The 27,175-nt window shown below is 42.3% G+C and overlaps 5 protein-coding genes across 7 annotated transcripts; 2 read left to right on the forward strand and 3 right to left on the reverse strand.

Annotated features, from left to right (window-relative positions):
• Nucleotides 1–5,237: 5,237 nt before the first annotated feature.
• LOC137963561 (calmodulin-binding receptor kinase CaMRLK) lies at nt 5,238–8,263 on the reverse strand. The gene is made up of 2 exons (XM_068810687.1): nt 6,518–8,263; nt 5,238–6,121 (listed from the first exon to the last, which is right to left on the reverse strand). The coding sequence occupies exons 1-2, from the start codon at nt 7,893–7,895 to the stop codon at nt 5,520–5,522; spliced, it is 1,980 nt and encodes a 659-aa protein (XP_068666788.1). The 5' UTR covers nt 7,896–8,263; the 3' UTR covers nt 5,238–5,519.
• A 5,456-nt stretch (nt 8,264–13,719) lies between these two features.
• Nucleotides 13,720–15,977, forward strand: LOC137963800 (L-type lectin-domain containing receptor kinase VII.1-like). The gene has a single exon (XM_068811004.1). It carries the CDS (start codon nt 13,816–13,818, stop codon nt 15,901–15,903), a length of 2,088 nt encoding a protein of 695 aa, XP_068667105.1. The 5' UTR covers nt 13,720–13,815; the 3' UTR covers nt 15,904–15,977.
• Nucleotides 15,978–16,478: 501 nt separating this feature from the next.
• Nucleotides 16,479–17,505, reverse strand: LOC137963910 (protein ZW2-like). Its single transcript, XM_068811144.1, has one exon. It carries the CDS (start codon nt 17,459–17,461, stop codon nt 16,757–16,759), a length of 705 nt encoding a protein of 234 aa, XP_068667245.1. The 5' UTR covers nt 17,462–17,505; the 3' UTR covers nt 16,479–16,756.
• A 951-nt stretch (nt 17,506–18,456) lies between these two features.
• Nucleotides 18,457–22,131, forward strand: LOC137962551 (CBL-interacting serine/threonine-protein kinase 12-like). 3 transcript variants are annotated; one of them, XR_011115143.1, is made up of 5 exons: nt 18,457–20,004; nt 20,313–20,572; nt 20,661–20,809; nt 21,267–21,505; nt 21,606–22,131. XR_011115143.1 is itself a non-coding variant. In XM_068809484.1 (2 exons), the coding sequence occupies exon 1, from the start codon at nt 18,623–18,625 to the stop codon at nt 19,985–19,987; it is 1,365 nt and encodes a 454-aa protein (XP_068665585.1). In that variant the 5' UTR covers nt 18,457–18,622; the 3' UTR covers nt 19,988–20,004; nt 20,313–20,869. The 3 variants fall into 3 exon arrangements, 1 of the variants encoding a protein (XP_068665585.1); XR_011115142.1 differs by having other exon boundaries at nt 20,313–20,809; XM_068809484.1 differs by lacking the exons at nt 21,267–21,505; nt 21,606–22,131 and having other exon boundaries at nt 20,313–20,869.
• A 1,662-nt stretch (nt 22,132–23,793) lies between these two features.
• On the reverse strand, nt 23,794–25,493 carry LOC137962049 (CBL-interacting protein kinase 5). The gene has a single exon (XM_068808764.1). It carries the CDS (start codon nt 25,486–25,488, stop codon nt 24,145–24,147), a length of 1,344 nt encoding a protein of 447 aa, XP_068664865.1. The 5' UTR covers nt 25,489–25,493; the 3' UTR covers nt 23,794–24,144.
• Between the last annotated feature and the right edge of the window lie 1,682 nt (nt 25,494–27,175).

A 27,175-nucleotide genomic window follows, 5' to 3' on the forward strand; every position in this document is an offset into this window, starting at 1 on the left:
GGCTAGGACACATTTCTTTTAAGAAACTTGACTCTTTGAAAGATCAGTTGAAATGTGATGTAACTGGATTACATAAGTCCGATCCTTGCTATATTTGTCCTCTTGCTAAACAACGAAGGCTCTCTTTTGAATCTTATAACCACTTATCAAAATTTTCTTTTGATCTTGTGCACTGTGACATTTGGGGACCATATCAGACCGTTTCTTATACTGGTCATCGGTATTTTTTAACTCTTGTTGATGATTGTACTAGATTTACTTGGATTTATCTATTGAAAACTAAATTTGATGCTGTTTCTATGATACCGAAGTTTTTTAATATGGTTTTTACTCAGTTTAATGCCAAAATCAAGGTTTTTCGCTCCGATAATGCCCCTGAATTATCTTTTGTCGAGTTTTTTCAAGATCAAGAAGTTTTGCACCAATTTTCCTGTGTTGAAAGGCCCCAGCAAAACTCCGTTGTTGAATGCAAACATCAACACCTCTTGAATGTGGCTCGGTCATTGTTTTTTCAATCCCGAATATCAGTCTCTTTTTGGACAGAATGTATTCTGACTGCGACTTTCTTGATTAATAGAACTCCATCTCCTCTCTTGCGCCACAACACCCCTTTTCATTTGCTATACAACACAACTCCTACTTATCCTTCTTTTCACGTCTTTGGCTGTTTAGCTTTTGTTTCCACCTTAGCTGCTCATCGAACCAAGTTCCACCCTCGTGCTCGGATTTGCGTGTTCCTTGGTTATCCAGCTGGTGTGAAAGGGTATAAATTCTATGATGTGGAGTCCAAACAAGTTTTTATTTCAAGAGATGTAGTGTTCCATGAGGACATTTTCCCTTTTCATACTATTACCAGTTCAGATCAAATTACTGATCCCTTTCCTGATTTGGTTCTGCCTCACTCATCCATACATGCTCCTTCCCTTCCAGAGCTTGACTCTTCCCCAACTATTTCTGATGTTCCAGTTGATGTTCTTCCACCTACTGATATTCCAGCGCTTGTTCCTTCCACATCTGTTGGCTCTCTTTTTCGAAAATCTACTCGGAATACTCATCCACCCCATTACTTGCAGGATTATCACTGCAATTTACTTGCTGGTTCTTCTCCATCTCCTTCTGTGTCTTATCCGATCTCTAACTACCTCTCTTACCATGCTCTTTCTGATTCGCATCGACAGTTTGCGCTCAGTGTATCTTCTCAGGTTGAACCTCAGTACTATCACCAAGCAGTGAAGTGCCCTGAATGGAGGTTAGCTATGCGTGACGAGTTAACAGCTCTGGAAGCCAACCACAATTGGACCGTCACTTCTCTGCCACCTGGTAAACATACCATTCGTTGCAAATGGGTGTATAAAATCAAACTTAAATCTGATGGTTCTCTTGAGCGCTACAAGGCTCGTTTGGTAGCCAAAGGCTACACCCAACAAGAAGGTTTAGATTTTGTTGACACTTTCTCTCCCGTGGCCAAATTAGTTACTGTCAAGGTTCTTCTTGCTCTTGCTGCATCTCATAATTGGCATCTAGCTCAGCTTGATGTCAACAACGCCTTTTTAAACGGTGATCTTTTTGAAGAAATTTACATGGATCTCCCTCTTGGCTATCTTCGACAGGGGGAGTCCTCTTCCTCTCCCGGCAAACTGGTTTGCAAGCTTCACAAATCCCTTTATGGTCTCAAACAGGCTTCGCGGCAGTGGTATTCCAAATTTTTTCATGTTTTGATCAATTTTGGCTTTCTCCAGTCAAAATCTGATTACTCTCTTTTCACCAAGGGTCGTGGTTCCTCCTTTGTTGCTTTATTAGTTTATGTGGATGATATTATCTTTATTGGTCCTTCATCTAGTGCTATTGCTAAGCTCAAACAATTTCTGCATACTCAGTTTAAGCTAAAGGATCTTGGTTGTCTCAAGCACTTCCTTAGTCTTGAGATTGCTCAGTCCACGCAAGGTATTGTGTTTTCTCAACGCCATTACACCCTACAATTACTTGCCGATACAGGTTACTTGGCTTGTAAACCCAATAGTGTTCCCATGGATCCCAAGCTTCGTTTCACTACCACTGAAGGTGACCTGCTTCCTGATATAACACACTATCGGCGCCTTGTTGGGAAACTTCTTTACCTCACTTTATCTCGCCCCGATATTACCTTTGCTGTTCACAAGCACACTCAATTTGTGGCCCAACCTCGCCTTCCTCACTTCAAGGCCGTGCATCACCTACTTCGTTATCTCAAGAACAGCCCTGGTCAAGGTTTGTTGTTTTCTTCTACTTCCTCCTTGCAACTGCGGGCCTTTTCTGATGCTGATTGGGGATCAATTCTTGATTCTCGCCGCTCTACTACGGGTTTTTGCATCTTTATTGGTGATTCTTTAGTTTCTTGGAAGGCCAAAAAGCAGACCACCATCTCTCGCTCCTCCGCCGAGGCTGAATACCGTGCCCTTTCTTCCACTGCTAGTGAAATTATTTGGTTGCAGCAACTTCTTCAAGATTTTCAAGTCAAAGTTGCACCTCCTGCATTACTCTATTGCGACAATCAAGCTGCGATATATATTGCTTCTAATCCCACCTTTCATGAGCGTACTAAACATATTGAGATCGATTGTCATTTTTTTCATGAACGTGTTACTTCGGGAGTCCTCCAGTTACTTCCCATTCGCTCTCAATCCCAGTTAGCCGACATGTTCACTAAACCTCTTTCGTCTACTCAACTTTTTTCTTTGTTGTCCAAGATGGTTGTCAAGGACATTTACAAGCCACCTTGAGGGGGAGTATTAGAATATACATATGTTTACTTTTATTTATTTATTTATTATTTTAATATTTCATTACATTGTATTATACGTATTTCATTATGTTGTATTTTTCTATCTTGATGTATAAAGACCCTTTGTATATTTCGAAACCGTAAGAAATCAGTTTTTCAATTTTTACCTTCGTCTTCTCGGCTGCGCCTCCCCGACGACGAGCAGAGCATAACGGCTCTTTGAGATTCTGAGTTCTAACACCCTATCCAAAGATATCGTTTAATTCTCACACTAAACACTTGGAGATGAGACGAATTGAAACGGGTAAGCAGCATTAATGATCCTTTACAGACAATTTCCCTGTGAAACAGGAAATTGAGTTAAGCAGCTCTCTTTATAACAAGAAAGAAGTCACCAAAAGAAAAGCACAAACAAGAAAGAAAAAGATTAATGGGTACGCATCTCTAAAGCCATAAAGAAGTCGAAGTTAGATACCAGCATCATTGTCATTATCAATATCTTCATGGAATAACTTCTGGGCGTTGCTTTCAATTGGGTAAGGGTGGCCATGAATGTGGCCAACTACGATCATTTTGTTTCCTTTTGCCCTACGACAGTGAAATCATACTGTGTAAACTGTAAAGACATGAACCCTGCAAACTTTTCTTGAGGAAACTACAGGAGTCTTGGACCCAAAAAATTCATAAAAATTATTCGTAAATATTATCGTTGAAATAGAAAGAAGACGAAAGCCTCTCTTTTGGAAAGATCAGATTCCTTTTGGCTGTGGGCTGGAGTATGTGGTGAATTGACTATGAAATGAAAGGGAAAGTGCAAATAAACTAATGAAACTGATCAAAAACGTCGCTCTTCGGGAGCGTCTTTTTCTTCCATTATCATTGACACCATATCCAGTCGACGACCAGCTGCGCGCATCTATTAAAGACAAACAGTATCATGAGGCGTGTATAGGTGCACGACCACCATGGACACAGAAGCAGAGTAAACCGAGGAACCTGAGGACTTACAGACGAATAATAGTACTCTCTTATCGAAAAGGAATTTTATTTCCCTTCTTTCTCACTTTTTAGTTTTTATTGCCATTGCCCGGCTCGAAATCCAGACCTCCACGGATCGAGCAAGATTACAGGAAAAAAATTCATAGAAGGTTACCTGGTTCATGATCTTCTTTCTTCAGCTTCTCTTCTCGTTTGTTGTTTGAGAAGTAAATAGCCACACATCATAAACACTACAACTTCGGGCAGTGCTAGCGAGGGATTCAATGAGAATGGCGAAATTCCATTATGCAGTACAATCAACTGGTCTAGATGGGAAAATGAATTATCCCGTTTTGAAACTTACGGAAAAGCTGTATATCCAGTATTCGCACTAGCAGCAGACAGACTGGCCATGTTATCTTGAGAGCCAGGATGCAATGGGATCCTCCTATCACCATGAAAAAGGAATAAAGGTGGATTGTTCTTTTTCAACTAACGGAATACCTCCAAATTATCTACAGAACTACAAAAGAGGAGTGTTAAAAAATAATCTCACATAGATTAGTGGCTAGTTATTTTAGAATAGGCTTTGGACCCAACTTCACATGGTATCAAAGCAGGTATTCATATATGAAACTCCACTCAAATTATTTACATGTAGAGTTACAGAAGAGGACCCTACATGCGAGGGGGAGTATTAAAGAATAATCCCACAGAGATTAGTGAGTACAAAGATTTTGAGTTTATTAGTTGAAAAAAATTGGTTTTCTAAGTTGATAGTCATTTTGTGATGGGTCTTGGATCAAATTTCACAAGTAGGAGGAAATCTAATCAATAACTACGTTCAACCAGAGGCAACAAAAAGTATGGTCAACACCGAAGTTTAAGAAGATAGAGAGCCCAGCTTAAGTGCCAAAATATCACCTACGATCACATTTCCGCACTACTAATGGGCTCCCAAGTAGGAGACAAGGGTTTGCCTGGTATGGTCTCGAGACAAGGGTTTGCCTGGTATGGTCTCTAAACAAGCATTGCCATCAGAATTAAGCTTAATGACTACCAACGGTGGGTTGAGTTATGCACACTTGGGCAATAAGAAAATTATCATGAAGGGCTAAGGCTAATAAACTTTTGAATTCACTCTGGAGCAGGTAAATTTGCAAATAACTTCTCTTTCGTAAGCTCAAGAATGCTGAAAAACCTTCAATTGTTGCACTCGAGCAACAGCCTCCAAGGGACATGAGCAAGGATGGCTTATGGCAAACGTTTTCCTTACTTTGGAAGGCTCCCCGTTGCTGAATTGGCAAAGGATACTCTTGCTCAGGGAAGAAAAGGAAGTGGAGCCCAAATCTGCCATGGATAGGGGAAGTGGGGGAGGAGAGGAAGACTTCCTAAGCCCAGCCTCTGAATCTTTTGGAAACTTCATACCCATTTGTCTTGGTTCATCGTCATTTTTGATTTCTGGATGATTTAGGGTTACGTAAAATACACATTTTGAGTTCCTCATACGATTGATTTGACGTGCTGACAAGCACGTGTTAGATAAATCGTGTGGATTTACAGAATTAGGCACCCAAAATCAGAAGCAGAAGTAAAAAATTACTGAAACTCGTAAAGACGCCAAGAAAGAGAGGTGGCAGGGTGGTCCCTCCCCTCTCGATGCTGCGCCTGCTCGTCCCAATATTCTCCCGCAACTTTTAATCATGGTTTTATGTCAAGCTTCTACGCAAAAGATCTTTTTTGATGTTCGGCCAAAATTACATCCATGGTGGTGGTATCATCATAGGCGAATGTGTATGTCCTTAAGCATCCCAACAACCTGCTGCATCGTCGGTCGCTTCTCCGGCGGCTCCGCCGTGCAAAGGTATCCCACTCGCAGGGCTTCGGCCAGCGTAGTGGGCACGTCTTCTTCTAGCCTCATCCTCGGGTCAATCACCCTCGTCCCGAGTTTCTCTTTCACCAGGCGGCGGACCCGAGTCACCATCTCCTCGGACCCTGTCTGCCCAGTCAACAGTTCCAACAACACGACACCGAATGAGTAAACGTCGGATGCCGTACCGGCGTTCCCCGCGTCCCCCCCTGGGAGCCCGAAATCGACGATCCGAGGCTCCAAATCCTCGTCGAGGAGGATGTTGGTGGGTACCACATGGCCGTGGACGATGGACTTCGAGCCCGCGTGGTGGAGGAAGGCAAGGCCGCGCGCGATCCCTAGAGCGATTCTGTGGCGGGTCGGCCACCCAATCTTCTCGGCGGCGCCAGTTTGGGTCTCCCACGTGTCGGTGCTCCAGTCCTCCACGTTCGTGTGGCCGGTGGGGAGCTCGTGGAGCCACTGGTTCAGGTCACCATTAGCCATGAACTCGTACAGAAGCAGCTTTTCTTTGCCTGCAAAAACGGGTTTTTTTTAAAATCAAACACCCATGACGCCGCGTCCAGAGAAGACAAACAATAAACAATAAGAAACCACTCCACTCAATTGCCCTGCACCATGCTGCATTGAATTGTTAAAGACTTCCCGAGTCCCGTGCCATACTTCAAATTTACACAGGAGGCCGAGAGAGGAAAAAAATTCAAAGGAAAATATCTGTAAATGCATTCATGGCTGAATTCGTTTTCCGTTCTCTCGAGGTCGGAGTACATTTCTCTACCAACCTCTCAACAGTCTCTTTCAAAATTAAAGAGCCCGAAGTAATTTCTTCACCCACCAAAGAGGAAGGATTTCACTTCTAAGTAATTGGAAATAAATGAAAAGGAAGAAAAACGAAAGCTCAATCTGGTTACCGGCAATGCAGTAGCCCGAGGGAGGCAAAAGATTCAGATGCTTTATTCGTGCAAGTTCTTCGAACATGCCCACGGCTTCCTCTGTTTCCAAATCCTTCGCCTTTTCGAGGACTTTGATCACAACGTGAATGTCTCCGGGCAGGACCGCCCGATACAGTGGCCCGCTCCGGCCTTCCGCCAACTGAGACTCCCTTCCGAAACCGGACGTAGCAACCATGAGATCCGAAAACGTAAGTTTCATTAATGGCTTCTCAAACATCACCACCGGAGCCGAAGACGGCTCTTTAATGTCCGCAACCCATGTTCTCGATTCAGTCTCGAACGAGAAGGGTCCTGATGTTAATTTCCCTAGTGGGAGTTGCGGCTTAGAAATCGCCCATTTCTTTCTTCTCTGCACTCTCCTCCTCCTGTATAGATAGGCTAAAAGAACAACTACTGCTGCAAGGCAAGTTACGGAAGAGACCGACGCGACAACGACGACTTTCCTTTGTTTCCTTCTCTTACCTGATGTGGGAAACGTTTTGTGCTTAATATGGGATGGGCTGCCGGATGGCGGTGACCGGAGGGTATGATTGAGCTTGTGGGTCTTAAGGGAATCGTATATACCTGTACTTGCAAAAGCCGAGCTCCCGAATCGTTTGAGCTTCTCAGACTCGACAAGTCCAGTAAATTTGTTTGCTGAAATGTTCAAGAATTTCATACGAACGAGTGGAGGAAATTCCGACGGGAAGGAACCTCTCATGGCATTGTTAGACAGGTCCAAGTATTCCAAAGAACGGAGGTTCGCAATGGGTTTAGAACTCGCCGAAATATTACAGCAGGAGAGATCGAGATGTTGAAGGTGGTTGAGATTCTCCAATCCAGAAGGCAACGACCGAAGGTCGTTGTGCGAGAGATCTAGAACTTTAAGATTCGTGAAACCCAGAAGATTGAACGAGTTGGTGTACCGATTGGTGGACAGATTGAGCATTCGAATGACAGACGAGGAGTTCGACAAGCCAGACCCATGTTCCAGACGCACGCTTCCGCCTAGTCGATTCATAGCCAGATTGACGTTAATCAGACTCGGCATCGACCAAAACCTTCCGGGTACGGACCCTTGCAACGAGTTCATAGACAAATCAACGGTCTCCAGCTTCGTCAAATTCGTTAGAAACATCCACGAAACTACGCCACTAAGATTATTTGCAGGTAACTTTATTTCCTTAACAGAGAAGTTTTCTTCCTTCCCATCCGAAATAAGAGAAGAATCAAACCCCGTCACCGAGCCGAATGCCCTGGAAACCAGCTCCCAATCGGAAATCAAACTGCTGCTGGACTCCGCAAGGGCAAGAAGACAGAGAAAGAACACCGGTCTGCAGAGGTCTCCCATTTCCATTTCAATTTGGAGCAAAGTATAGCTAAACTATTCCTTTCCCATCGGACCGCGGAAGATTTCTAGTGACCGACTTGCAAGTGCCGCGAAAACCAGAGTCTGGAGGCCGGTTTAAACTTAAAGTACTCCCAGTGAACGTAACCGATGCAGGAAATAAAAGGAGGAGAACAAGATGGTGAACAATATGGCTCACCTCAGCTGGACCTGATCACCGCTGGGTCTAATTCGGGGAAAAAGAGAAGGGGTTCTCAGTTCTCACTTTCTCCAGAGCCGTCTCCAGTCTCCACCACCCTCCGGCGTCAAGAAACTGCATACCCAGCAGCCAATGCAGGGTACCTGCGTGTGTTGACGACGAAAGACCCGAGATGCCCGTGCTGCCTGGTTTGTCAACAGGGCTTCTGACCTCCAGTAATTAATAGGCGTCGACAGAGGGCAGAGAGACGGAGCGAGTTCCTTCCCGGCGTTCCATCTCTTAAAAGACAAAACTGCCCATAGAGATTTACAAAATCTACAGCGCCACTGCTGCGCAGTTGATCTGTCTGGTTTGCACAGCCATGAACCGTGTGGGGATTTTGACGTCACAGAAGGGGAAAAAGAAAAGGTTAATTGTCTCCTTCAGTGAAAGTCCTTCGTCCTCAAGTCTCAGAAATTCGTCTCCACTAGTTTATCAGACACCTAAAATCCATATCTGGACAGAGGTACAAAAGCCACAGACTTGGAATCCAGGACCCTAGCGAGACTAAGAGAACCAGGTGTAACGATAGAGCACGTCAGGAGCGATTTCCGACTCTGTTCGGTCGTGAACAGCCATTGCCCCTGGAATTTCCAGTTTCCACCAGGCAAAGACGTCGTTGTTAAATTAGTATTTACTTGTTCAAAACGATTCTTTTAAGTCTAGCCAAGAGGAAAATCCAGATGATCCATGGAATCAGAGCATGATGGACGACTAAATATCGTTGGACTCCCAATGGGAATGAATGGAATCGGTGGTGAACATTCAAAATAGAGGAAGAAAGATTACCTAATCCACGTGCAAACCGCCACAGATTCCCCAGTTTTGGTAGAATTTTAAACGACAACTAAGATAGCGAATCTGGATGACTGAAATTCTTTCCCACCCACTCTTCACCTCAAAGCGAATAATCCAAGCAAGATAACACCCATTTCTCCGTTCTCCACTCCCATTAGAATAAGACAGCTTTGATCGTTTGTGGTTATCAGTTAGTTTCAAGAATAAATATTTAGGCAAATGCAAATTTTGTGATGAACGACTGGTTTAACCCATTCATTCAGCTCCTGTTTGCGTTTAAAAACGCAAAAATGAGGAACGGGATCATGTGAAAGGGGTCTTAGAGTGGGTTGATTTTCTTATGCTTTTGACCTCCGAGTCAACCCAAGAAAAACTCATCCAAGACTTGGTGTTTCATGGTTAATTTCTTAATCATACTTAGGGTTCTTGCTGAGAAGGTAAAAGAAAGAAGTTTCCTGGATGCGCGAGAAGAAATCGATAAAATTTATATAGGTTCACTTCAAACGGAGATTACATCCTATATTAAGCTCGTACAATAATTCACTATGAAGATAAAATAGTTTATCTCTAACCTCCATATCGACATTATCGCAAAAGTTGATCCATAATGGAAAATAGAAAATGAAATATTAATAAAATACTTATATATTTAACTATATTAAGATAGTTTTATTTAACTTTTTAATAGATAAAATAAAATAAATATTAATAAGTAAATATAAAAAATAATATTCCTAAACAAACATGGTTACTTAAACTAAGAAAAAATAGAAAACATAAATAAATATATATACATGATTTAATATGAAAAAAAAGTAAACTAAAAAGAAAATAGAAAAGTAAATTATAGATTTATATTGAAAAACAAAATGGAAAATGTAAAATATTTTTGGAACGGATTTTGTTATAACATTATGCAAATAATAAACAATGATTTTTTAATAAATTAATATATTTTAAAGTATTTTTTTAATGAATAGATTAAACACACATAAGTTGAATAGAAATTAAATGGGTAAATTTTTAAAAATAGTTTGAAATAATGTAAATTAAAATAAAATAAAATAGAAAGTAAATAAACTGAATACATAAATTAAATAGAAATTAAAACTATTTACTTTTAAAAATTAATTATTATGCAAAAATACAAATCTACAAACATAAAATAAAAGAATAAATTGAAAGCACATAATACAGACAGTAGGGTGGATCTAATTTGTACTTTTTAGTGTTTTAGGAATAAGTTAAATCATGTAAATAAATTTCAAAGAAACACAAACATTAAACAAATTAAATAAGCTTTAAAAGATATTTAAACAACTATAAATTAATAAAAAATAAAAATAATACAAAATAGATAACATCCAAATGTTATTATCAATGTAAATGTAAAGTTAAATTGATGTAAATAAGTTAAAAAACAAAATACTTTAAAATATTAAAGTATAAGATATTTTTTATATTAAAAACAAAAATAAAAAAGCTAGTAAGGATCTTCTTCCTTGACGAGCAATGAGCCTGTGGCTAGGGGTGCCATCGAACCGAGCCGAGCCCGAACTTGTCTTTGTTCAAGCCAACTTGATTTAAATATTTCAATCTCGAGATCAAGTCGAGCCTAATAATTTTAACCAAGTTCGAGCCGAACTAGAGCTTCAACATTCATTCAAAATTTTTCAAAAAATACAAGTCTCAAGTTCGTGCTCCAACATCCATTTAAAACTTTTAAAAAAATAAATGTTAAATAAATTGTATATAAAATTATACGTATATTTTATATAAAATTGGGAATGACCTCTACTTAAAATTGGGAATAAGGATAACATCGAATCCAGTTGAGTGTGAACCTTGTTCAAGTATAGCTTGACTTAAATAGTTTGAACTCGAGCTCAACCGACCCTAGCCTCGAACCAAAAATTGTAATCGAACTCAAACATAATAATTTTAACCAAGTTCGAGCTCGAACTCTTATTGAATTCGAGCTTAACCTACATTTAATACGCTTATAAAATATATGTCAAATAAATTATATATAAAATTATGCATACATTTAAAAAAAAAGAATGATATGGGAGGTTCAGGATTGAATTTCTATAATGGTTTACAACGTAACCTACATTTAATACGCTTATAAAATATATGTCAAATAAATTATATATAAAATTATGCATACATTTAAAAAAAAAGAATGATATGGGAGGTTCAGGAATGAATTTCTATAATGGTTTACAACGCACCAATATTAATTTTTTTGACTCTAAATGTTGTCTAACTTATTTTGTAATTTTTGAATCTGGCCATAAATTTGCTATGGCCTCCTTAGTGCCCCTAGTTGAAAATTTATATTATAGGAAAAACTTTCTAGTTTTTCCTATGATATATATTTCCAAAAAAAACCTTTAAATAATATCCTATTACTATTAGTGACTTATTAGGAAATTACAAGAAATATTTTAAAATTTTCTTAGGAAAGTTAAATGGACCTTTTATTGCCTCTTTTAGGGAAATAATAAAAATTAATAATCAATCTAATATACTACTATACTTATCGATAAATTTTAATCAAATAAAATGTCAAACACAAAATTGCTATGAAAATTGCCTTATGTTAAAAGTATTACAGCATCAACTGTAAAATACTTATTCGAAAATTTTTTATACGTTTTTCTAGCCCATCTTGGTAGGAAAATCTTACTTAAAAAATTATATGATTTTTTTAATAAAAAATTTCAATAATTTTTTTTTACAAAAAAATGAGAAACTAATGGTCCATAGAAACTTATTTATACTAAAATGTATTTTTAATTTTTTTTTTTTTCATTTTATGATGTCGCACGTGCGAAATCATCTTCGCGAGGAGGGGGGGGGGGGGGAGGGGAAGGGAAAGGCAGAAGGCGGTCGGCGAGGTAGCTGTCGACAGCGACAGAAGCGGCACAACAATGGCCGGAGGGGCTCGGCGATGATGAGGGGAGGAATAATTTCCCCCCTCGCTTCGGTCCCGACTCCCCCGAATCCCACACCGCTCGTTAAATTAATGAACCGGTTCGCGAGCTTTCGAGCCGAACATTCGTTAGGTCGAGTTGTGCTTGTTAATTTAAACGAGCCAATCCTGGATCTCGAACTAGGCACAAGATTCGAGTATACCAAATCCAACTGAACAGGAATCGAGCCGAGCTCAAGCCGCTCGTGAACCGGCTCGGTTTGAAGCCACTCCTACTAGCGGGAAGAAGGTTGTAGGGGAAACAACCTTCTTTTTCCAACATTGGAAAATTTTGAGTGGGTTTTGAGGGAGGGATCCGACTTAAGAAAATTTTGAAAGAGGGGGACTGAGTATGCTTCGGTTTTGAGAGAGGAGGGCGGCGATGCTTGCCTCAACGTCCACTAACATGGCCTACATTACTTTTGTGTTTAGAATAAGGCGGCTCTTCGTGTGTCTTCTTGGTACTTAAATATTGGGAGAAAGGATACTCTTCCACTTTGTGTGAATATGTCGAGAAGTAATTTGATAAAGAAAACTGAACACTCACAAAGTGCCAAAAAATTTTACCTGAAAAACCCTTCGAAACAAAGAGAAAAAACCATGGGACCTAATCCAGTTAAAACTTCCACTATCAATACAATTGTGTACACAAATATTCTCTCTAGATAACACTAGATGCATACAATCAATAATAATCTCAAGAAAATATTTTACTTAAGAAGACGTATTATTGTTCACATAAATAAACACAAGAAATACTACTCTAAATCTGATCTCAACCGTTGAGATTACAAAGTTTAACGAAAACTACACGGACTATTCGACTTTAACATCCCCTTTTGCCTTCTCGCACACGTTGTCAACATCACTTAGGTTTTAGTGGGCTTAATACTTCCAAGAGGTCAAGCCTATATGCGCAAAAGGGTTGTCGTAAACGACGCTGATTCGATTACTATCAAAAACAAGTGGCTCCAGTTTCAAAGTTGGAAATCTCCGACATGGAATTGAATCCGCAATTCTTCAACTTTCCCCGGCCTGCCCGCAGCCATGACGATATGCCAAGATCTCGATTTTACAAAATTTTAATACTTCACGCCTGTCAGCGTAAAATCCATTTTCCATCCACCCACTTGTAACAATTTAAGCTTTCCAAATGACGCCATTTCGACTCTCAATCGTGCACGATCCAGTCAACCACACTGCTTCCACAATCATCCATCGTTCGCAATTTCCAGAGCGGCGTTAGATTTCCCAAATCCGTCACCCAAGGGAGATGAAATATGAAACCGACAGAGTGAGGCTTCAGGTTTTGTTGACTCTATTCCCAGGCAGCCGGCTTGTTTGATAATTGAAAATTGACAATGAAAAAGACGAGAAGAAAAAGGGTCTCCGACTCAACATCGCAGGTGTCTGAACTCAGCCATCTCCTCCTCTTCTCCAACCTTTTTCTTTACTCCACCAACATCTCTTTAAAGTTCCGTACGCAGTAACATCATCTATGCTCTTTCTCGAGTCATCACTTTGAAGTCGGCTTCCAGCAACCTATCAAACCATAATTTTCCGATTAACTACGACCACCACCCATGTCCAATATAAGAATAAAGCTATAGAAAACCAATTTGCCGTTCTCAGTGCTTCCGGCAGCCGAGTTTTCCATTCATGAGGCACCTGTCTCATATTCGGTAATGGGCAAGAAAGAGATGTAAATAGCACATGAAGAGGGGAAGAAGACAGGTGACACCATTATTGTGAATTTATGAAAGGCGAGGATTCGAGTTTAAGCACTATACCTTCCTCGTCCTGGCTTCTTCCTCCCAACTTTGACCAGAAACTTCGTGTTCGTGGTCTTTAAACAAGTGCGTATCTTTGTGTACAGATAGATCTTGCTTGGAGGGGGGACTGTCTTCTCCTCCTCCATGGCGAAATATCTAGTGCTTCTCCCTTTACTCCTAGTTCAATTCGTCTTGGTGCCTCGATTATCTTCAGGGGTCGAATTCGTCTTCAATGGCTTCGATGACAGGCCATCCCCTTTGCTCTTGTACGCCGATGCCTCCATCCGATCACGCCACCTCGCCGTCACCAACGATTCTACTGTCTCCTTGGGCCGAGCTCTGTACAAAGCCAAAATTCCCACAAAAACCTCCAATTCCTCCTCCTCTGCTTCTCCGTTCTTCACCTCTTTCATTTTTGCCATTCCCCCTCTGAGAAATTATCAGCCAGGCCATGGCCTCGCGTTTTTGTTCGCGCCGTCTCCAGGCACTCTTGGCGCGAACCAGGCGCAACACCTCGGCCTCTTCAACCGCACCAACGACGGCAGTCCCGGAAACCACGTCTTCGCCGTCGAGTTCGATGTCTTCGCGAACCCCGAATTCGATGACATAGACGGTAACCACGTCGGCGTAGATATCAATTCCTTGACCTCCGTAGCTGCCCACACCGCCGGCTATTACCCCGACACCGATTCCTCGGCTTTCGTTAATCTCACCCTCAACAACGGCGCGAATTACCAAGCTTGGATCGACTACGCGAATCTCACCGTCACAGTCTCCATGGCCCCCGCCGGCGTTCGCAAGCCCAAACGTCCTCTACTCTCTATTCCCCTCGATCTGGCCGACATCTTCTTTGACGAAATGTATGTGGGATTCTGCGCCGCCACAGGAATGTTGGTTGAAGGCCACAAGATACTGGCTTGGAGCTTCAGCAACACGAATTTTTCTGCTCACGAGGCTCTAATTACCACCAATTTGCCCTCTTTTCTTCCCAAGAATAAGACCTCGTTTCACAAATCGAGAGGTTTCATCGCTGGAGTCTCGGTCGCGGTGGTCCTGTTCGTCGCATCCGTCCTGGCGGTTACTCTAATTTGGTTGCGTATATCGCGAAGAAAACGTAAAGAGAGAGACGAAGAAGCAACTGAAGAGTGGGAACTGGAGTACTGGCCGCACCGCATCAGTTACCAGGATATTCACTATGCCACCAAAGGTTTCTCAGAAGAAAAACTTATCGGGATTGGCGGGAACGGCAAGGTGTACAAAGGGGTTCTCAGCGAAGGAACCGAAGTCGCCATAAAATGTATTAACCAAGGGAGCGAAGAAGCCGTGCGGGAGTTTCTATCGGAAGTATCGAGCCTGGGCCGGCTGAAGCACCGAAACCTGGTGTCTCTCCGGGGCTGGTGCAAAAGGGAGAGAGGCAGCCTGATGCTCGTCTACGATTACATGGAGAACGGGAGCTTGGACAAGTGGATATTCGACTGCTCGGAGGATATGGCTCTGAACTGGGAAGCTCGAGTGAAAATCCTGCGAGACGTGGCGTCCGCCGTCTTGTACCTCCACGAAGGCTGGGAATCCCGGGTCCTACACAGAGATATCAAAGCGAGTAACGTGATGTTGGACGAAGAGATGAACGGCCGATTGGGCGACTTCGGCCTTGCTCGCATGCAGCGCCATTCTCACCTCGCGAGTACGACGCGCGTGGTCGGAACGGTCGGGTATATGGCACCGGAGGTGCTCGTGAGCGGGAAAGCAGGTCCGAAGTCGGACATATTCGGGTTCGGCGTCCTGATTCTGGAAGTGGCGTGCGGGAGGCGGCCGGTGGAGGAGGGGAAGCCGCCGCTGGTGGAATGGGTGTGGGGCCTGATGGAGAAAGACGAGCTGACGCAGGTGCTGGACGAGCGGCTGAGGCGGTGCGGGAGTTTCTCGGAAGACGAGGTGGAGTGGGTAATACGACTGGGGTTACTGTGCACGTACCCGGACCCGGAGGCGCGACCGGATATGAGAACCGTGGTGCGGGCCATGGAGGGACCCACGAGAGGGGAAAAGTACGTGGACAAACTGGTGGAAGGGATGGAGGCATCGCTGCTAGAGAAGGTGAAGGTAAAGGATCGGACGACGTGGTCAAAGTATTACGGCTCAAGGAAGCGGGCCCACCCGACTTTTGAAGAGCTCAGAGAGTCGCTTTCCTCTTCGGTCTCTTTGTCCAGTTCAGATGTCATCCAGGAGGGAAGGTAGCGTTTCCTACTTTTTGGTAATTTGTTTGTTTGTTTGTCACGGTGTTTTTATTTGTACGCCGTAACAGAAAGAAGATAAGCCGAAAATTAATCTTCCTTTTAGATCTTACGGTGTACGTGGATTAATTTTTTATAGATTGATAAATAAGACAAGTCAGAATTAATTAATGACGGTGGAAGCCGTGAAGGGCGCTATTGGCTGGTGTCATTTGGGGTGGTCAACTATTCTTTGTTGACGATTTTTTTCTCGTTGCGCTTAACTGACAGGTTCACGCGACACCAACGAGTGCGATCCGCCTTGGCCCTTCCGCCGGCTTATACCCGACGGAAATGACAGAGCCACCGCGACGAAGCTTTCCCGGCGGCTGTTCTTGCACCTTTAATTTAAAATTTTGTTAAATGAATAGCTTTGGGTCTGCACGGGGAGGATTGAATCCCTTTGTTCCCTTCCCTTCCTCGGCTAAGAAAAGCTTAAAACAAACCGCCCGCCAACATAAATAGTTTCAGCAACTAGTCCGAATTTCCGATTAGTTGGAAGCGGCGGACTGATATCATGGGAGTGAATAATAGCTAATAATAGTTATTGGTAATATTATTCGGTGAAAAACCTTAGTACAGCAAAGGAAGCCACTACAGTTTCGACTAAAAAAAGTACCACACCCACTACCGATGCCTACTGACACTGTAACTCATCGTCTTCCACTTGATTTCAATGGAAGCTCTGTTGCTTGCTACCGTCACAGTCCAGTCCTCGGCAAAACATGGATTTGGGACTATAAATAAAATAAAAGAGTGGAGGCATGGGGAAAAGCGGACTACTTCTGAGACGGAAAATACGACACCGTATCTGATCCTTAACGAGCTTCTCCTTCCCCCTTCCAACCCGTCTCCCTCTGCATGCCCTTCCTCCTTATCCCCAGATGAAGCTGCGCCGCAGCGGCCAGAAAATCGACTGTACGGACCTCCCCCAGGATCTCCACTATCTTTTTAACCGTCGACACCCTTAGACTATCAGCAGCCTCTAGGAGCGCCTCCAGCGACAGGTGGAGCGGCTCCAACACCACCTCCACCTCCCTCCCCACTCCATCCTTGAGCTTCCCCACTCTCTTCGCTTGCTCTAACACCGTCTGCCCCCCTAAACTCTCCTGAATCTTAGCCAGCTCTTCCGTCAGCTCCAGCTCCCGAACTCGCGTCTCCGCCCTCAACTGCTGGATGCTTCGCATCTCCTCCGGCGACAGGCCCCCCACCGAGTTGTCTAAGATCCGGAACGCCAATGACGGTTTCCAACCTCCTATCCAAAGGAACGTTTTCTCCAGCGCCGTCAGCCAAAGGGGCGAGAAGAACTGCAAGACGTCGACGTGGGCGCATCGGGACTTCTCATCGTAGTAATTCTGGTAATGGCGGAGGACACGGGAGAGAAGGCTTTCCAGTTCCTGCTGCTGCTGGCCCCCGTGATGGCGCGCGGAGAGCAGCTGCCGCAGGTACTCCTCCTGGTTGAGGAGCCATTGGCGGAAGAAAGACTCGAAGGAATAGGTGGCGTGATTGAGATCAACAGCCATCAGGGCCGAGCCAGGGAGATGTAGGCGGATATAAATACTGCCGCAAACGCATATTCGATTTCTCTTTTTCTTACTTCGTCTGTAAGGATCTGCTAGCTAGCCAGGAGGTTAATGACAAAAATTGAGAAATAGCGCGAAAGGTGTCCGGGGTGGGATGAAATGAGATCCGGATATTGTAGAGTACAGTAGAGGCTGTAGGACGGGAATAGGCCATTGCACCACCACCGAAACGAGTCTGCGGCGGTTTTGCTTCCTTTCCAGAACCCCGCGTGGCACACAGAGACGTGACTCACCAAATCATGAGGAGGTGCCTTGTCCATCTCACAGCGGGGAACTCGGTGTGATCGCTGACTTCCAAAAAGTCGTGACGTGATCATTTAAGATCAACCACCCATGCTTTGGAACCGTTGCGCTCCACCCGAAAAGGGGATGCCTTAACAAGTAAGAAAAATGGCCGAGAAGGACAGACCCAGACCGACTTTGCCGATTTTTCTTGTTGAGCTCACGTGTGAGAGTCATCCCATCCTCGGATGTCACGGATAAATGATCTTCAGCACGGTTCCTTATTTTGGACCACAATAGGTACCTGATTTGATGCTAACACCCCTTTTCTCCGACAACCTACTAACCCCCGGTTAGCTAAGCTAACCTGATTGCAACCCATTCTATGGACCAGACCATTCAGGTCCGTTTTTTTAATAAATAAATGACATTTGTGTGATTAAAAAATAAAATAAGGAATTAGGGTTCTGTGTAGGGTCACGAAGGTTGGACCCAATCACAGGTCAGCAAACGCGATGCGGCCACTTTTACTGGTTTATGTGGCAACACTTGCTGCATGTAATTGGTCTCCAGATCATCCTCTAGATGTCTGCCGCTCTTTCCAAGTCCACCTGCCCTTCCCTCCTCCGTCCACGAGGTTATTATCACTTACGACGCGCTCCCCCCTCGAAGGTGAGCTGGCAAAAGTTCCTCCCTTGCCTCTCCGTCTACTCTCCGCCTCTTCAAATGATCGGTTCGATTCATACGCGGAAGTAAGACCTAAAACGAAAGAAAGAAAGCACGTCGACGCTGAGACATCGTTGTTTTGGAGTCTGAAATAAGGTTTACGGGTTTGATGGAGAATTCTCCTCCTCTACCTTGAGAATTGAGACGACTTCCATGGCGGATTTCAAGAACAAGGGTAATCGGTCTCCTCTCCTTGGCCGGTTCGAGCTCGGGAAGCTCCTCGGCCATGGCACCTTTGCCAAGGTTTATCACGCGCGGAACGTCAAATCTGGGGACAGCGTCGCCATTAAGGTCCTCGACAAGGAGAAGATCCTCAAAGGCGGTCTCATGGCCCACATCAAGCGGGAGATCTCCATCTTGCGCCGCGTCAGGCATCCCAATATCGTCCGGCTCTTTGAGGTTATGGCTACCAAATCCAAAATCTATTTCGTCATGGAGTTCGTCAAAGGTGGCGAGCTCTTTAATCGGGTCGCCAAGGGGAGATTGCGGGAGGAGACGGCTCGCAAGTATTTTCAGCAATTAATCTCCGCCGTCGCATTCTGTCACGCCAGGGGCGTCTATCATAGGGACCTCAAGCCGGAGAATCTCTTGTTGGATGAAAACGGAGATTTGAAGGTTTCCGATTTCGGATTGAGCGCCGTTTCTGATCAGATCCGTCAGGACGGGCTCTTTCACACGTTTTGTGGAACGCCGGCATATGTTGCTCCGGAGGTTCTTGCGAGAAAGGGGTACGACGCGGCCAAGGTCGATCTCTGGTCCTGTGGCGTCATTCTGTTTGTTCTCATGGCCGGTTATCCTCCCTTCCACGACCAAAACATCATGGCGATGTATCGGAAGATCTACAAGGGCGAATTTCGGTGCCCTCGGTGGTTCTCTTCTGACCTGTCTCGTCTGCTGACTCGCCTTCTTGATACGAATCCCGAAACGAGGATCACCATCCCAGAAATCATGGAAAATAGATGGTTCAAGAAAGGCTTCAAGCACATTAAATTCTATATTGAGGATGATCGATTCTGCACCGTCGAAGACGAAGACACGGACGGATCCGTCAAATCGGAACTTTCAGAAGCCGAATCGGAGCCAGAATCCTTTCCGGAACGGCGAAGATTGGGCCTCCCAAGGCCTGCAAGTCTTAATGCGTTCGATATAATTTCCTTCTCACAGGGATTCGACTTGTCTGGTTTGTTTGAGGAGGGTGGGGAGGAAGCGAGATTTCTTTCGGGGGCGTCTGTACCTAAAATTATATCCAAATTGGAGGAGATTGCAAAGGTGGTGAGCTTCTCTGTGAGAAAGAAGGACTGTAGGGTCAGTTTGGAAGGTTCCAGAGAAGGGGAGAAGGGACCTTTGACAATCGCTGCAGAGATATTTGAGCTCACACCATCACTGATGGTCGTGGAGGTTAAGAAGAAAGCAGGGGATAAAGGTGAATACGAAGAGTTTTGCAATCAGGAACTGAAGCCCGGATTACGGAATCTTGTGCACGACGATTCTTCTTCCTTGGCTTCTGACACTGAATAGGGAGACTGAACTCGGACGTATGTTCTTCTCCGTAAATATTTTTTTTTTAAACTTATTTCTTGGAGTGTCTGTAGTTTGTATCATATCTAGCTAGTTTTTTTTCTTCTTCTTCTTTATTTTGCCTTCTCCTTGCGTAATTCTTTTACTCATAGAGCTTGGAACTCGAATTTCTGGTGGTCTGGTAGGTACAGAGTATTTATTCTCTGCTTTCTCGTCTCCGATGAATTTGTACGTCCAACTTCAGATAAAGATTTTGTCTTTTTTCAGAAAAAATACAAATCGTATAATTCCGTGTTCTGAATTGTTCCATCTTCTGCAATTCCAGATGTTTGGAGGAAATGATTAATGTCTGTTGTGGTAATTCTGTACGAGTTTTGAAGGCTGGTGGAGATTGCATTTGTATTTCAATGAACATGGTTAATGGGCAATAGATTGTTCGTCTTTCTCGCGAGAATTAACGAACAGTCAGCTAGCTAGGTGGAAGCTTGGACATCCTCGATTCGGAATTAGAGCAGAACCCAGGAGCTGTGTAAAGTTTAGGAAGATGACACCCATAACGAGAAGGAAATAAAACAACTCATGTTTGTAAGTTTTTTCTTTTTTGGTTTCTTTTCTTCGACTGAAAAACTTGTAATCCTTGAATGGATTTAGCAAAATGGGGAAGTCTTTGCAGCAGAAAGTATGAACTACATATTCAGGAGATTCAGATTCAGGGGCCTGTCGAAGACGACGAGGAGCTTGAGATTCACGGGATGGGAATGACCAGTTCGGCAGGCTGAAGTGGTTGCGACCCTTCCAACTTTGATCGATCAGATTCTGCTCGTAAGAACCGTCTCATAATCAGTGCAAATTTTGAGATTTGACGCTTATGCATCATGATTTCTGCCGTCATCATCAATAAAATCTTGATTTAGATTCTTTAATCAGCAAGAGGGTAGTGGGTACCATTATGCAATTAAAATGATGACATTAGCAACCAGACAGAAGTCTCCAAGTATGCTTTAAAATTCATTATTTGCTTTGATCGTTTCCGATGCTACACGCAAGGAGGAAGCTTCCACTAATCCAGAATACTTTTTCTAATACCTTGTTTCTTCACTGTCTTTTCTAACTACAAACAACGAACCTTGTTAAATTTCAGGCTTATTTAATAGCCATCTCGGGGTTTAGTCATGATCACTAATCATTATGATCCTGTTAATCATCTGACAAAATGAATGTAGACGAAAACCAACGGAAAGATGATCCCTTGAAGGCTCTGATTGACGCGGAATTTCAGGAAGTTTTGCGGCCATCGCCCTGTCTCCTGCCTCCGTGATGGTGATAGTTTATTTACAATTTGAGGTCATCTACCACGTCAGCCACGCATTGCGATTTCACAATTAAGTATCGGGTCGACGGCAAGGTCGAGTTTTTTGGGCTTTTCTCGGGTGAACCGTAACTAGGTCTGCGCCGTCATGGTGGGAGAAGAAATTGGAAGCACTCTTGTTCGCTTCTTCTCTTTCGTCGGTGCCGGAGGTACATCAAAGTTTCTTCCCTCGCTTTTTCTTAGTTTCTTTTCGAACTCCCATCTTTTCCTGTTTTACTATCTTTGCTAAATTCTTCCCACGCTTCGCAGTCATCTGCACCGTTGCAATAAATCGGTACCGAGATTACGAGCGGAAATCAGCGCTGAAAACTGCCCAAGTGTCTGAAAATCCAACTGTAGTGAATGAAGCTGTCAGATCATGACGAGGTTATCCTTCTCCTATTGATTGATTTTGTTTATGGAAGAGTCTTTTGGTGAGGCTCTATATCCGCCGCATTCGGGACAAGTAGGGTTTTCGTTTCGTTAGATGTCCAAAACTTGTACACCAACTTAATTTGACGAAGGAGATGACTGATCAGGTTCATGGAATGGGTCATTGACAAGCAAAATCTTTGCAATTTCTATATCGAATTTTAAGTTTTACATGTAGTCCAGCTATCATTAGATCACAAGCCCCTTTAAAATTTGACAAATCTGCAGTTCTGGTAATTACCGTGACAAACAGGACATAGAGCAAGTTCTATAATTCTGTTGCTTGAGTTGTTTCGATAACTATGTTTGTGCTGCTATTGCTGTAGAAATGTGTGACATCCCTGAGTGACTGGGTATTTTGTAACTTTTTGTGTGACAAAAGGGATTAGATTGATATTTTACATCCTTAAAACCAGCGCAAACAAATTGAAATTTTCCGTGTAATTCTGTCAATGGATTTTTTTATTTTTTTTGCTTGCATTCTATATTCAGATTCTTCTTCGTATAGCTACTGCTTATTCATTGGGGATTTCTTTTTTTTGAAAAATTCAGTAGTAAAGCTTTCCTTGAGTGATAACAGAACTGAAATCTCTGTCTTTCCTTTTCATGTAAAAGTCAACAGAAGTGCATCTTTGATTAGTGTATACATACTCTCTTTTTTTATTTTGAATAGCAGTATTGCTAGAAGGGTACTTACAATGCCATTGCATTCAAGGTGGATTTAGGATACACATTTAAATCTTTAAGTGTTCTCTTTCTGATCAGTGATTAGGAATTTAAATGATATTGCTTGTTTCAAATGTGCACTATGAGTGGTAGATACGAAGGTTAGTGATACCACATATAATAACAACTGAAGAAGCAGATTATGACTATTTCAGTAGAACTGTCTTGTTTTGGTAGGTAAGTTCAAAAGTTTGCTTTATAAAATTGATGCATGGGATACCTTTTTTTTTTTTTTTTTTTTTTTTTTTCTGGGTAACTTTTGAATACCTTGGTTGCAATGGGAACAAACTAATTGGAATCAAGAAAAAGAGGAATAGAGTAGTAGTTTGTGAGGCGAGGAAGGGCAATGTCTGAAGGCGCTTATCCTATGGTTCAAAGTGTGAAATTTCATGAGCAAAAAAATTATATTTTTACTAAACCTTCTTGACCAAGTATCATTTGTGAAATGATCCATTATTTGGAAGCAAAATAGCTTTTGAGGGAGTGCATCTTGTCACGGGCTAGGGTGGGCAGCTCGTGACAATCTGGAGCCAGATATTGGAAAAATTTCAGTAATTTCTTTATTTTGTCCACTTCTGAAAATTTGAGATGAAGAAATTTAGGCGACATGGAAGGACATGTGAGAGCCATTATTTTTCTTAGGTAAAATATTGTACCATTTATGATATTCTGTTTTGGATAAAGGAAATGACATAGTTGGTTTAATCAGAAAGATATTAACTCGACTAGATGATGGAATTTAAATAAGTCTATCGCTTCAAAGAGTGAAAGTTTGCTATAAAGAGATTTGTTATCAGCAGTCTTACATTGCTCGTGCTGTGATGGTTGTGTGGTAGGAGCTGAAATGTAATTGCCTGGGGTTCTTGGAAGGAAAATTTACTTTCTTCTTTGGTAGAAGCAAAATCATTCATGTTGTGGTAGACTTTTAATAATGTATATATTCAAATCCAGCTGATTTCCTCTTGTATAAGATTGCAATGCACTTCTCCAATCATGCCAGTGATGGTTCACATTGGGACCTGCCTTGGATTTACTTTATGACTTTTTTTTTTTTTTTTTTGACAAATTACTTTACGACTTTCTTATTCTTGCACTTCTTGTGCAACTCCAGTTTTTTTCTCATGTTTAAGTAGGTCTGCATGGGTTCTTTAACTAACATGTGAGCTCGCATGTCTATTCAGAGTAAAATACTTTAGTGCTTATCAATAAATGTATCGAAATAGCTCACTCGAATAAAAGGGTACAACAGCTGCAAGATGATGCAAAAGGAATTGTATTTCTGTCCCAAGCGTGCCTTTCCTCTTCTTTCTTAGTCATGAATGGGTTCAAGCATGAGTGGAGGCATGGGTGCTGGTGTTTGTGGCTCCCGGGAAATGCTACAACTTTTGTCATCTGTAGTTCTGAACTGAATACTGAGACTGACGAGATCCTTACAAGAGAGATGTCCTACATGCCCAAACTTTACAAAATAAATGCATGTTGGGTGTAAGCTGGAAAACAATTTACAAAAGGACATAATATTTAAAATAGGACCAGAAATCAAGCTTCTAATTGCTTTTACAGGAGAGAATGTGGACTGCTGGTGCCCAGAGACCTATCACAGGTTGAATTTATCATCGTGATTGGGAGTAACAGCAATGATTGGTTATAGTTATCCTGATGGGACTAGTTGGTTTTGTTGCTGGTCTCCGCTCTGCCAAGTCCAAACAATATCTTTGAGAGATGGTTTGAGGTCTTGATCGCAAAACTTCTTGTACTCTAAGGTGTCTCCAGCCTTTTTCTTGACGTCCACCACATAAAAGGAGGGGGTCACCTCATATATCTCTGCGTCAATGGCTAACTGCCCCTTTCTGCCTTGTTTGCTTCCCTGTAGCTTGAGCATTCCATCCTGCTTCTTCACCTTAAAGCACTCCATTTGAGCAATCTCCTCTAGTTTTGATACAATTGTAGACGCAGGCTTCTGAGAAGTGAAACGCGCCTGTGCCTGGTGATGTTTTGGACTCTCGAACAGGCCCGAGAGGTTGAATCCTGCTGAGAGAGAGATGATATCGAACGCATTCATGCAAGTGGGTTTCATGGAGCTGGAGCTACCAGCTATGGTGTTGCCTACTTCATTGCTATCCAGGGTGAAAATATCCATGGAATCGATGGAACATTCTTGAGGAGGATGAGTCGTAACGGGCTTAAATCCCTTCTTAAACCACGGATTTTCTGTCAGCTTGGCTATGGTAATCCTGGTTGCCGGGTTGGGGTCGAGGATCCTGGACAGAAGCTTGCGCAACTCTGGCGAGAACCACTGCGGGCACTTGAAGTCTCCTCTGCTAATCTTTCTGTACATCTCCATCAGATTTGAATCATGAAAGGGAAGATAACCTGCCATTAAAACAAAGAGAACAACCCCACACGACCAAATGTCTGCCTTGGCCCCATCGTAGCCCTTCTTATTGATGATCTCAGGCGCGACATACGCCGGTGTACCGCAGGTAGTGTGGAGGAGGCCATCTTGTCTGCGGGACTCTCCGAGAGCACTCAACCCAAAATCGGATACCTTGAGGCTGCCGTCCTCGTTCAGGAGCAGGTTCTCTGGCTTGAGGTCGCGGTGGTAGACACCCCGGCTATGACAGAAATCGATGGCGCCAATCAATTGCTGGAAATATTTCCGCGCCACGTCCTCCTTTAACCTCCCTTTCGCTACCCTGTTGAAGAGCTCCCCACCTTTCACATATTCCATTATGAAATATATTTTAGTTTTGGTGGCCATGACTTCGTCGAGCTGGACGATGTTGGGGTGACTCACCAATCTCATTACAGATATCTCTCTCTTGATCTGCTGGATCATACCAACCTTCACTATCTTCTCTTTGTCGATAATTTTAATGGCGACGTTCTCACCGGAGACTATGTTCCTCGCATGGTAGACCTTGGCGAAGGTTCCTTGGCCGAGCAGCCGGCCAAGTTCGTATCGCTGCATCAAAATCGATCCCTTTTTGTCCATATCTCCCCCCCTTCCCAGCGAACCCAGATGACTGAAGCCAGACTCAAACCCAATTCGGGCTTGCATTTTGCTGTTCTGGTTGCAGAGCTGAAGGGAGATATGGAAAGAATCGAACCATGGCAGAAGATTCCACCTCCTGGGAGAAGAGAAAAGTTTTCCGGCAACTTTTTTTTTTTCTTAATTTCTCTAAATCCCTTCTTCAAAGGGAAGCAGAGAAACAACTGTATCAGAATGAAGAAACCGGAAGGGGCGGAGCAGAGAAGCTCAAAATAGTAAAAGTTGGGTAGGCTTTACTGGAAGGGTGAGGTGCGTGAGAGAATCGGACGTTACGACTGTTTCACTTTATTTATCCAAGGGAATTTTTCTAAAATACTTATTTAAAATAAATTATTTTCAAAAACACTGATATCATCAAAATATTTCTAATTTTGACATGTCAAATGGCTGTGTGCAATAAAAAATAACACGTAAGCTTATGTGTTACCACATCATCAAAGCAGTAAACATAGATCAACACATCGTCTGCCATGTCATTATTTTACCACGTCATTTGTCACATAAGTTGACACGTCATTAAATAAAAAATTAAATAATCCTCACCATATTCAACCATAGACATTGTTTTTCAAAATAAGTTGTTTTAAATGCCTTACATATCCCCTCTCATCTTTCTCCTCTTCTCTCCTCTTGCCCCCTCTACTCTCACGCTCTCACCCTCTCACTGCCGCACAGCCTCGGCCTCCTCTCCCCTCTCGCAATGTCTGCAGTCGCCGCTCCCCACTGCTCGTCCTCGACGCCCCCCTCTCAATTAAAAAATTAAAAAATATTTTAAATCGATAATAAAATATGTTAAATTAGTAAGAGTAAGATTTTTTAATTAATTATATATTTATTTTATTTTTAATTATTTTAAATATAAGGTAATAATAAATTTGAAAAAAACGTATTGGTAAATTTGATTTTTAAACTCAAAACTAAAATTTTCAAAAAATTTTATTAAAATAAATTTTAAATCAATAATAAAAAGGTGTTAAAATAGTAAGAATAAGATTTTTTATAAATTATTATTTTAAATATAAGGTAATAAAAAGTGTACCGGTATATTTATTTTTTAAACTCAAGTAAAATTTTCATATTTTTCAGTTAATAAATAATTTTAATTGATAATAAAAGGTGTTGTAAGATTTTTAATTAACTAATATATATTTTTAATAATTTATTATTTTTTAAATAATGTGATAAAAATTATACAAATAAATTGTATTTTTAAACTTTAAAATAATTTTTAGGCTTAAAGACATAAAATTTATTACTTTTCCCAAAGATAAATGTCCAATATTGTAGATATTAGGTAATAAAAAATGTATCTGATTTTTTTATTTTTTTAAAAAATTATTTAATTTTTTATTTAATGACATGGCAATTTATGTGACAGATGATGTGGCAGACGACGTATCGATCTATGTTTACTGCACTGATGACGTAGTGACACATAAACAATCAAAGCTTACTATTGCTTTTGACTGCACACATAAACAATTAAAGCTTCGTGAGTGTTTTTTAAAACGCAGACCCCGCCCTCGTCGGATTGGATCATATGGTGGGATTATGCGGTGCCACCGAATTATCGAATTGGAGTATGGAATCTGATGAGATGCATCTTCAGCGCCGTCCAATTCCCAATCAT

This window comes from Aristolochia californica, unplaced genomic scaffold (genome assembly GCF_029961685.1).
Source record: "Aristolochia californica isolate CCGP_79_NKW_82.1479 unplaced genomic scaffold, dmAriCali1.0.hap1 SCAF_4, whole genome shotgun sequence".
Classification (NCBI taxonomy): domain Eukaryota; kingdom Viridiplantae; phylum Streptophyta; class Magnoliopsida; order Piperales; family Aristolochiaceae; genus Aristolochia; species Aristolochia californica.